Source organism: Malus domestica, chromosome 03 (assembly GCF_042453785.1).
Source record: "Malus domestica chromosome 03, GDT2T_hap1".
Taxonomy (NCBI): Eukaryota; Viridiplantae; Streptophyta; class Magnoliopsida; order Rosales; family Rosaceae; genus Malus; species Malus domestica.
This window is the reverse complement of record NC_091663.1, coordinates 22,493,718-22,505,959: the sequence shown is the minus strand read 5'-3', so window position 1 is coordinate 22,505,959 and position 12,242 is coordinate 22,493,718. Positions and strand designations below refer to the sequence as shown.

The window sequence follows — 12,242 nt, the reverse complement described above, 5'->3', positions numbered from 1 at the left end:
CAATAAATAATTTAAAAGTTATTTGGAATTAAAATTTTAGGTCATTTTGGTTCCAGTCCCTAATCAACCTAATTGTTGGACTGAAAGCTTGTTTATTTAAATATTTTGATCGAGGTCCTTAATATTATTTAAGAGATTTAACTCATGCATTTATGCATTAATGTCCCACAAATTATGAAATTTAAACAAATTCAAATAATATTTTTAAAATATACTAAATACTTAAAAAAATAAGTATTTAGAGTAACATTGTTGTTCACAAAATTATAGCAAGAAAATAATGTACCCAACCCACATAATTATTAACATATTTTAAAAAATAACTACTTATATATTTTAAAAATAAAATAAAATAAATACATATAATTAGTATGGTTACATTTAGCAAAATTAAAATGGTACAAATAAATTTAAAAATATGGGTACAAATGGAAATAAAACTTTAAAAAATATGGGCACAAAAAGAAATTAATATATGGGTACAAATTAAAACTAAAAAGAAAATTGGTACAAATTAAAAAAAGGGTTGCAAATTAAAAATGGGTCCAAACTAAAAATAAAATATATGATAAAAAAATTTAGCATGGCTAAATGTAAATATACCAAATGTAACATTTGTAACACTAAATGAATATATTTAGAAATAAAAAATATTTTATTATTGAAATAATTAATGACATTTATTAATACCTAAGAACCTTGATAAAAAATTGAAAAGGAATAAGGTGGTATTCCCGGCACTCGGAATGGTGGATAACCGTGATCTGCCACCAGTTGTCTCCTTTAAAAAAAAAAAAAAAGCTTTTAATCAATAGAATAGCAAAAAGATAAATGAAAACTTAATTTCTCTTAAAATTTTCAACACTTGGTTGTGATATGCTCAACACTTGGTCAAATCAAGACTTGTATTCACTTTTATGTGCAGGTGGATCATTGATGACCAAGTTCGAGTTTACAGATCCATCCATTGTTCCACAAGTTGTTTATGGCGAGATGCGATGAGTATTACTTTTAACTAGTGACTATTTTGTATGTTATTTGCATGATTATTTTAAGATTTTTATCATATCGTGTAGCTTTAGGCATTGTGATCATTTGACATTATCTATTTTCCCTTATGTTGGATTGTTTGGTCGAGTACTGATAACTCGCAAGTGTAACGGGCCGAAGAAATAGTATAGCAGGCCAAGTACGGGGTTGTATTCATGAGAATTGGTTAAGTTAACTTGTCAATTACGTTCAATAATTTACCAAACTTAAACAGAAAACTAAAACTTATTAACGCAGTCATTTTAGACCGATACAATAATGTATGGTTGTTAGACCTGATGGATGGGCCTTGAGAGAGCCCACAAAGTAATAAAAGATTAAGGTACTAGGCCCACAAGCAAGCTCTTAGACAGGGACAATGTCCTTTCATGCCCTCCTGTTTTGTGTGGTCACGGTTAAGTCACGTCAATATTTTATATTGTTTTTTTATAAAGATAATAACACAAAAACAAATAGTAATATAAAATGTTGACGTGGTTTAACCGTTACCACACAAACAGGAAGACATGGAAAAAAAGAGGACAGACAATCCTTGTCCCTTAGACAGAGCACTAAGAGATGGCCACCACCAACGACTGATCCTGGACCCGGATCGTCTACCGACAAAAAAGGAAGGAGCATTGAACTGAAGTTCTTTACGATCGCTCAAGCCGGTTGACATGCCTGACAACTTTTATCACGGAGCTCCAAGAATAGGTCTATCTTAATGTCAACACCAAGCCACGAGTTGGCCAACAATGGAGACGAAAGTCTATGAAAGAATATGATTGATGTCGGACTAATAGCTCGGCGGAAGTCCTTTCCAACAACCTTTTCACGAGCACTGCGCTCGTGGCATGTCGATCTGGAAAACAAGCGTGCGCAGATGTCACTTCTTCTCCATGTGTTAGGTGGGCAGTTGAGAAGTAGCCTTCATACAACGCCTACATGTACAACCCATTAACTAGTCGACTGTGAGGGGCTTAAAGACCCAAGACTTTTAAGGAGACCAATACTCCTTATAAACGGAGAACATAAAAACTGAACAAGCACTCAGCCATTAATTTGTACCAGTCATACTGGTTCATCTTATTCATAGATCCGTCAAAACGAAGGCATGATGTGTGCTAAGAAATGATTGTTAAATGGGAACTTAGTTTTTATGAATCCGATTGGTTTGTTGGATTTTTTATTTTATTTTATTTTTTATCTTGTTAAACCATCTTCCAGACCAGTAAGAGCATCTTCAATGGAAATGTGTAAAAATAAAAAAATAAAAAAATTATCAAATATAAATTTGAAGGCTTATGTGGCAATGTCAGATTTTCTTTTGCTCAATTCCATATGATTTTCCTTATTCTATTAATATTTGTAGGATCCACTATTCAAAACAAATCAATAAGAGAACTGTTATTAGCACTCTAAAAATCTCATTCTACACTCCTCACATCACAAGTGTATTTTTCTTTCTAACTATAGAAAATTTGAAGTGCAAAATGAGATTTTTGAAGTGCAAATAACAATTCTTATAAATAAAAACTACTTTTCATTATTTATGATTGGTGCATTACATGACCTATACTATAAAACATTTTAAAAATAGGGTTAATCTTAGTTTACTATTCTGAAGTTTCTTGATTTTCAACATTTAATATATCAAGTTTTTTTCATCCCAATTTGATACTTATAGTCATAATTCTAGCACACTTTTATACATCCGTTAAATTTTCTACTAAAACCTCTGTTAACTGATAATGTGGTGCCCACGTGGATAATGATGGGCACCACATGTCGATATGGGCTCACGCGAATATTAAAAATAAAATAAAATAAAATAATTAATAATTTCAAAAATTCAAAAATGTGAAAATTTAAAAAAATTAAAGTCTGATGACTCTTTTGGAGCTCCGACGATGGGTCAAACTCTTCCCAATAAAACCACCTCACCCATTACCGCCACTCCAAATTCCTCACAACCCAAAACCACTACACCTTTCTCTTCCCCCATATCTCTAAAAACCCACAATTCCAGTCAAGATATCGAAGAAATTGGACCCTTGTTGAGAACCATATATATCGGCCCTTATATTTAGCCCATATACTTAGGGCTATGTAGGAGTATGCGTATAGTATGTATTCCTTATTTCTTAGGATGAGCTGTATTATTACCCTTCGACAGGTCATGAGTTTGGCATGAATGAAACAATATCTTTTCTATCTCTCTTTCTTTGTCTCTCTCTTTATCCATCTTCATCTCCCTCTCTTCTAAAGTCTGAACAGGGTCCTATTATTCGGTATTAGTTCCGTTAAGGTGCCAACGTCCACTGGTCTTGAGCTGGTGTACCAGTGCGAACAACTTGAGACCCAATTTCATGACCTCCATGATACTGTGACAACGTTTTCTACTCGACAAGCGGAGTTTGAGCAAACGATGGAAAATTTGCAAGCAATAGTGACCTCTGTTGCAGATACTTAGATCCGGCAATCCGATATTCAGGATTTTCAACGGTCCGTTTTAGAGGAGTTTCGTTTGCTATGCTTAGTGGCGAGTTCTACATCCTCTACCATGGTGTCGCAACCGTCACATATATCGCACCTATATTTGTCGTGCCCATTGAAAATCGGTACGTTTCAGAACGGATCTGGTGAGCCGTCAACCGTCGCATGTAATAAATTAATCATATAAAGAATTATTAAAACGTAATATTTCTTAGATTGAAGATCAAACTCTCTTTAGCGCAGTGTCAAAAGGGTTCTGATAACGTGTCGTAGGTATAATTTACTGAACAATTATGGAGCGGCAATAGGTAGAGAGAATGAGATAATTTACTAAACAATTATGGAGGCTTTAGAGAGGGATGCGGCAATAGGTAGAGAGAATAAGATAGATGTGTTATTGTGGATGTTTTCTATTCAAAACTATTGTGCATTTATTTATAATAGTAGAATATGTAAAAACTTTTTCCTTTATGATTATAACAATTAATAGGTAATCTACTTCTAATAGGAATATAAGAGATATTTTAGGATATATTAGGATTTACATAATCACATTTATAATCTAATAAGAGTGTAACCGATATCAGATGTCAAAATTGACAGCACACAGCAAATTGTTCAATCCACATAAACGGGCGGGCAACCTGGTGACGACGTCGTTTACATCGTCTTGTCATTCTCTAAAACCCTAGCAAATTACAAAACAAACAAAAACACGAACCTCTCTCTCTCTCTCCCTCCAATGGAGCAGAGATTAGCGAACGCATCGCATCAAACGCTGAACCAGAAGAAGTTCATCGAGACCGCTCTACTTGGCGACCTCCGAGCCGACGGCCGCCGCCCCTTCGACTACCGTAACCTCACCATCAAGTTCGGCAAAGACGAGGGCTCTGCGGAGGTGCAGCTGGGACAAACTCACGTAATGGCCATCGTCACTGCCCAGCTTGTCCAGCCCTACCGCGACAGGCCCAATGACGGCACTCTCTCCATCTTCACCGAGTTCTCCCCAATGGCCGACCCCTCCTTTGAGCCAGGCCGCCCTGGCGAGAATGCCGTCGAGCTCGGCCGCGTAATCGACCGCGGGCTTAGGTTAATTCCTTCCCTTCTTTGGTTATCGAATTGCGATAGTTTTAATTTGAGCTATACCATGTGTGTTCCTAAAGTTTGGATTACAATTTAGAGAAAACACTTGAAACTCAATACTTTAGAGAAAAACCCAACTTACTTTGTGACACTAAAACGAATTTCACAACTAAGAATCAATTAGAGCATGACAAGTGGACAAATGATAGTATTTTTTTTTCGCCAATTGAGCTTTTAAAGTGCTCTTTTTATTGTAATTTATAAAACTTATAGTTGTCCGGATGATTCTTCTAATTTACTATTTTAGAATCCATCTATAACGTTTTTTAGTTTTTCTCTATTATATTTAGACATGCTTATTATAGTTAGCGTATTTAAGCTTAAGGAGTCCTTCATCTGAGTAATGGAAAACAAGAAAGAAGTATATGTGCCTGTTTGGTTGTGCGTAAAATGAATGCATTTTGAAGGGTTAGAAATAAATGTGCAGGGAAAGTCGAGCAGTTGATACAGAATCGCTTTGTGTTCTTTCGGGGAAGCTAGTTTGGGCTATCCGTGTTGATCTCCATATTTTAGATAATGGAGGGTAAGCTGTTTATTTGGATATTGCATTTATATTTTGTTTCATTTTCCCGTGTATATATTGAAGTTTAACTTTATAGAAATAAAATGTGGACAGTAACCTTATTGATGCTGCTAACATTGCGGCATTAGCTGCTTTGTTGACGTTTCGGAGGCCTGAAATCTCCTTGGGGGGAGAAGATGGTCAGGAAGTGATTGTACATGCACCTGAGGTTAGCTACTCTCTTTCAGAGAATAATTAAGGGTGTCTTTATTGAGAGATACAAAAATATTCAGTGCTGATGATTTTAAAGGTGTAGTATTAAGTTTTGTTAAAAATGTCATGGGGATTTGTAGTGATAAACTTGATTTTGACGTTGGGCTGGTTCTGTTTGAAAACACTTAAATAGATCGAAAAGAAACAAGAGAAATGAGAAAATAAGATAGGAAGAATAATGCTCCACCAGAACACTTTAAGAGTGTGGTCTTCCTTGGCTTTTTTTAGAGATATACTATACAAAATCTTAGATAGGTCTTGTATGGTATCTTGGATTGGATTGGAGTGGATAATCCTCTAATTTCAAGGTACATTGAAGGTGGAAGTGAATGGATTTTCATTTGGTGGGGATTAGGACTGGACATGAAGGAAATTCTGCCCTTTTAATCCTACCGTTTAGGGAGAATTAGAATGGATAAGTTTGCTTGATGAGTAATCAATCTTCTATACTCTAGTTGGACTTAATGTTTTTAATTTCTCCCTTCAACATACCTTGAAATTAGGCCATTCCAATCTAATCCTAGATACCAAACAAGGCCATAGATTCTCTAGTCAAGTCCTATTGAATTTCTTTGTGGACTGTAAAGTTTCTTGAAGAGAAATGCCTAGTTGGAAATAGAGGATTTCTACTAACAAACGGGACCTAGACCCAAACAAAACAGTGGAAAACGATTCATTACCAAGAAGTGCTATAATCTGAACCTATAAAGTTACCAGAAGACCTGTATATTGTGGTAATAAACATCAATTAACACTTTGACACTTGGTCATGAACTTTGCGAATCTAAACAGAGGGAGATATACATGTGCATATTGGTGTAAATGCTATTCTCACCAATGTTCAACTGTGTACACGTTAAAAGAAACAAAATGATAGAAGAAGAAAATTGATGAGATTTATTACTTCTATACATTATAACTTGAATAATCTTTTTTATTTCTTACGTATGGCCATGTGACAGGAGAGGGAGCCTCTTCATCTGATCATACATCATCTCCCTATAGCAGTAACCTTTGCATTCTTCAGTTATGAGAGTAGTGTGGTAAGCAAAATTTATCTCTCTGAACGTTTGTATTTGTTCAGAACTTGGAAGCAACCATATAGGCTTTTATCTGACTTTATTCAATTCCACATAGGTGATAGATCCAACCCATGAGGAAGAGGCTTTTATGGGGGGGCGAATGACTGCAACAATTAATGCAAATGGAGATGTTTGTGCTATTCAAAAAGCTGGAGGGGAGGGTGTCTTGCAGAGTGTTATAATGCAATGTTTGCGAATTGCTTCTGTCAAGGCTGGTGCTATGACAGAGAAGATCAAGAAGGCGGTGAGGTTTTCTCTCTATGAAACAGTCTTTGAATACTTGAGTTGCTCTCTTTTACTTGAAAAAGATATTAGCGCTTTACATAATTCTGGAATTATAAAATGAATTGGTATCTGTCATCTATATGACTGTTGTAGGAGGCAAATAACAGAATCTCATTTTTTTCTCTGAAGAACGCATCAGTGACATTTGTCATCAGTATTTCTTTAAAGGTCTCTTTTAAAAAGTATTTATGATCAGAATTGACTAAAGAAGTGTTGACTTGAAATTTATATTTGGATATAACTTCATATGTTCATTCATCAGGAAAAGCGGTATCTGGTCAAATGTGTATCAGTATTCTCACGTTTTGGCTCCTTTCTTAGTTTTTCTACTCCAATTCAAATGCAGGTTGATTCATACAATACAGAAAGAGCATTACGGAAGATCAAGCGCCATACTTCTTCTGTTCCCATGGATGTTGATGGAGGTGCTTCTCATATAGGTGTGCAGCAAAACTCTTCTTCTGTTAATCATATGGAGGGAATAAAGATGATGTCTGAGGAAGGAGTTGCAAATCAAAGTGAGGGTGCTGAAAGTGAAACTAAATTATCAGACAAAAAACAAACTAATAAGGGTAATGAAGATGCGAAGGATTTTATTGGAGGCCCCTCAATTTGGTATGGTTCCAATCTTATAAAAATTTAGGACCAATGAATGTGTTAAAATGGCTTTAAAAGATTTTATGTTAGTGGGCGCTTGCCAGTTTGCTTTGTGCTTCCTGTGCTCTATTGATAGCACTCCTCTTTTGTATAACCCCCGTTGTATGTGGGCATTCTTTTCGTAAAATTTTACTGAACTTCTGTACTTAAAGAACAATGCCTTAAGAGAACAAATTTAGCAAATGATTGGAGAACCATTTTAATTTTCAACGGACTGTGTGGTAGAAGCAGTTGTGGACCCAGGCCAAGCGAAAAGAAAATTCATTAATAAAAGGAACTGTCTTTGGCACTCCAAAATGGTCATCCAACAGTCCTCTTTTGTATTTTTATTAGGGAGAATTTGCACATGGAGAAGTAATTAAGTGAGCAAGTTTTTTTCTTTTCCTTTTGCAGTGTAGAACCTGGGGTCAATTTCTGGGTTAGAGTTCTTAGTTTCGATATGCATTGGGTTTTTTCAGTTTTGATTTTCTCAATGAGAGAGAGATGGAGGCTTCAATGTCCCTATTGATTTATTCTATACTAGTTTATTTATTTTTTTCAATATTAATCTGTTTTTCTTTTTTCTCAGGGATCCTTACTCAAAGGGTGTTGATTCAGATTTTTTAAAAGCTTCTCTAGCCTCGCATGGTACTATTTTATGCCATCACTTATATGAGAAAGAAATTACCATTGTACATATTGCTGCTTTTTATCACTCCTATAGCTCATCCAAGAGATTATAAGACTAATTATGATGTTACTTTAATTGCTCATCCTTGTTGAATGTGGAATTAATTCATACAAATGGGGAAATTAATATTGGTTAGTACTTGCAAACGAAAAGGATCTATGTTAGATCTCTTTTTTTTTTTTTGCCCTTTTTGTCTACCTCAACTGTAGGAAATTGCATCTAACTTCCCAATTAAAGAAAAAAGATATCCCAAGACACAAATTAGCATTGTATTACTGTACACAATTTACTTTTTATTGAGCATACGCTTTTTTTTTGCTCTGACGTAATGAGAATGTTTACTAATTCATAAGATGTTTATTTATTTATTTATTGTCACTAAGTGCTCCAGTTACAGCATACATATACTTACAAGCTCTTGTATGGATGCATACTTAGGGGAGGACTTTTATTTACATACATTCAGTCACCGATGCATACTTATGCATGCACATGCACATATATATAATAGATGGAGAGAATTCTCATCCATGTTAGGCATGATGCATGCAGGAATGTCAATGCCTAATAAGAAACCCGAGGACTCAAAAGGTGAGGAAACAACCAGTGAAGCCATGCCGGAGGAACCTCCTGAAGATATTAATCCAATGCCTTCACCCATTGAGGGAGCTGAAACTGCAGAGCGAACAACTCGAGAGAAAACCTTGAAGGATGCTGTGAAGCCCAAGAACAAGAGACCCAGGAAAAAGAAGGGCTCCTCTACTGGTCCAAGCTAGATAGATTTCTGCTCATGGCATGTATGGTGTTATATGGACATATTTTCTTATGCACGTCTGTATGCCTTGAATGTAGATAGCTAAATTTTGGAAAGCAAGGATACCTTGTTTCTGTACTCATAATGTTAGGAAAATTAAATATTTTATTTGAAAAATGCATTTCGGTGTTTTATGAACCCCTAGTATATTTTCTAAAACCTTTTTAAATAGTGCTTGCAATGTGTTTCTTTGATGTTCATAATATAATTATGAAGAGTGAATATGTGCTTTCAAATGCTTGGGTGAAAGGAGGATTTTGTTTTATGATATTTTTCCCAGTTTCTTGCTAATTGAAAGCTATTATATATGCATAAATGATTGCTTTCTGATCCTGTTGCTTGGAAGAAATGTAGGTGTTGCACTTCTCGATGGAATTCGTGGCAGGCAAAAGGAGTTGATCAGGTCTGTGGTCGACTGCAAAGTGAAGCAAGGGGATACATATATGACAAGTAAGTTGAGATACGGTAGATGACTGTCTACACTCGAGATTTGGCTTGACTAAATGCTTGCAATTCATTTCATGCAGCGGATCAGTGTATTCGTGTTTTGTTTGCCCTTTGTAGGTTTGTAGTGCAAATTGTACATGAGCGAGGTTTACTGGAATCACTCAAATTTTGTTGTTGCGCACTAGAAAATGACAGTTACCTTGATTTAGTTGACGTTTAAGGTTGGTGTGGTTCATATGATTTGGCAGGTCATAACCAGTTCGATGTCAATGGCATTGATCGAACTGGTTACGCAACCATTGTATTTGCAAACTTTGGACCACTGATTTCCCGGCACACTGCCAAAAGTTTCGTAATTAAGGGCTCATTTTCGTAACTGTATCGTTTTGGACAATACTTGGCGGTACTCATTTTACTCACCAAGTTATGTGGCCCAGTAAAAACACGACATGTGTTAGATGTTTAAGTTTTATAACCAAATAATCCTTGGTTACTCAAATATGAGTATGAATTCTTACTTAAAAATTTTCAAAATTGTTCGTTGTTAATTTATATAACTTCATGTTTATAATCAGAACTATCATTATTATAAATCACCTTATAAAAATTACCTTTGCAAAAAATTAATTAAAACTAAGATTGTTTAGTTAATATATTATAACAAATATATAGACGGTTCGTTATGCTTTTATCAATACCATTCATTTGTTTTTAATTTATTTTTTACAGAAATGATTTTTATAATATGATTCATAGGATGAATGGTTCTGATTATAAGCATAGAGCTTTATGATTAAAACACTAAGAGTTTTGAGTACGAGTTCTTACTCATCTTTGAATAGCCAGCCAAGTATTGTTCTTTATAACCAAGTAACAAACACCCTGTTATCTTACCCAATACCAAACAGACTTCATCTTCTTCCTCCATCAAGTTTGCAAATCCTCCCCACCATACCTGGCATGGCTTCTCTTCTCCGGCGACCCCAAAGGGCCAACCCCACCACCAATCCTTTTCTTCGACGACCACCTCCAATCCCACTCTTCCATAGTAATATAATTGCAAATCTTCATCCTCCGTCGTGAACGACGGCAATTGCCATGGATGGGCTCCCGTCCCGTGACTCATTGAACATCGTAATCCTCGTTGTCACAAAAGTCGGCTGCCTCCACGTCAATAACTCATAGCTGCATATTTCGTCGTTGTCAGTCTCACTGAGTCGGTGGAATCAACGGTTGGAGGAGGGATTGGAGTCGGGTGGGGTCAATGGAGGATTGAAGATTGAGGACGGTAGGCGGACTGAAGAAGCAGCCGTGTTAGTCATGGCACGGAAGTCTTTGAAGAAGACTTATGCTTGGTCTTGGGTTTAAGGGGTTGGTTTGCGTTTGGTTGCAAAGATACCACAGTGTTGGAATTGACAGATATCTTAAACTATGTCTTTAGATTTTGTTGGTCTTTAGAGACAGAGAAAACAGACGGAAGGACTGAAAGCAATATTGTCCAAATTCGAACTTGGAGAAATAACTTCCCATTCTAAGGGATCCATTATTTACCATTTTTTAATAACTTTTTCAAGTAAAAAACTTCATTTCTATTAGTTCATATTTATTATGACTATATAAATTATAGAGTGTCATTTAGTACTACGGTCTAGTGATATTCCTCTTCACTTGTAAGTGAGAGGTCTTACGTTCGACTCTCGCCAAAAACGAATTGAACCACATTATTATGGCTTGCCCAGTGTGAAGCTTAGCCCAGTCTGACACCCCTCTCCACAGAGATATCTAGATCGTAAGACATTATTGCCTTAGCGCTATTGGAGTATAGTTCTGTTATTTCTGGAGAGTGCGCGGACAGGCTTCCTTTCCTCTTTGCACAATATTCGCTAAGTAGCTCCCAAAATCTTTCCTTTCGTCCTTCTGGCAAGGATTTGAAGGGGAGCTTGGTAGCTAGGAAAGTAAAGGATCGATTCCTTATTCTCCCAAAGGGAGTTGTTGCCGACCCTTACATCATCATAAAGAGAATCAAGATATCCCACGACAGATTCACTTAGTGCTTATGCCAAAGAGTTGCTTCTAGTACATATCTCTTCGAAACCTTGATACGAAATAGCCCCCTCTTCTCTAACAAGTATTTTTCGGGAGAACTGTATGCTCCATGAAGGGCGTAGACTGACCGATCAGTTGAATCAAAGTAATGCTTTCACCTTGCAACCCATGCGGCTCCACCACAACATTCTTATTGATAAGTTAAATACGGTTCGAGGTAGATACTAGTGTTTGTTTAAAAAAAAAAAGTCTCACAGTAGGCTAGCAATAATGTGCTTCAAATTCTCCTTTGGTGAGAATTAAACCTAAGATCTGTCACTTACCAATGAAGAAGAATACTACTAGATCATAGTATTAAGTGAAAAATCATAGAGCATAGTTGAAGTAGAAATTTTCTACGATCTGAAAATAAATTTGCAGCCTTTTTAGCAAAAATTTAAAGGAAAACTAATGAAAATGGCTTGAAAACTTTGAGTTTTAACGATAAGGACAAAATAAAGGGTAAAGTGAATAGTATCATGTTTGACTTTTTAGTGTTAAAATGTGGTTTTTCGTTAAAGTGAACAGTACCGTGGGTTTTTCATTAAAACTCCCAAAATTTAACCCCCCCAAAAATAATAATAATAAATAAATAAATAAAAAATCAAAGAGCTTGATTGGACGGAGCTCCCTATTATCTACTCCAACATGCTGGTGTCTAATTATACACGTTAAATCCTTTTGCAATCATATTTGGGAGAATAATCAGTTGGGGTGAGGTGTTTGTCTACCTTCATAGCATGTCCTTTCATTTTC

At 35.9% G+C, this 12,242-nt stretch overlaps 1 protein-coding gene across 14 annotated transcripts; it reads left to right on the top strand.

The window, feature by feature from the left end:
* The first annotated feature begins 4,137 nt into the window (after nt 1–4,137).
* Nucleotides 4,138–9,777, top strand: LOC103422431 (exosome complex component RRP45A-like). 14 transcript variants are annotated; one of them, XR_011579354.1, is made up of 10 exons: nt 4,138–4,617; nt 5,099–5,194; nt 5,288–5,402; nt 6,409–6,489; nt 6,584–6,772; nt 7,160–7,428; nt 8,039–8,097; nt 8,693–8,937; nt 9,309–9,404; nt 9,650–9,777. XR_011579354.1 is itself a non-coding variant. In XM_008360495.4 (9 exons), exons 1-8 carry the CDS (start codon nt 4,271–4,273, stop codon nt 8,914–8,916), a joined length of 1,380 nt encoding a protein of 459 aa, XP_008358717.3. In that variant the 5' UTR covers nt 4,138–4,270; the 3' UTR covers nt 8,917–8,937; nt 9,309–9,621. The 14 variants fall into 14 exon arrangements, 5 of the variants coding, with proteins under 5 accessions (XP_008358717.3, XP_070675263.1, XP_008358714.3 ...); XR_011579351.1 differs by having other exon boundaries at nt 8,678–8,937; XR_011579356.1 differs by lacking the exon at nt 9,650–9,777 and adding an exon at nt 9,519–9,621 and having other exon boundaries at nt 7,160–7,253.
* The last annotated feature ends 2,465 nt before the right edge of the window (nt 9,778–12,242 follow it).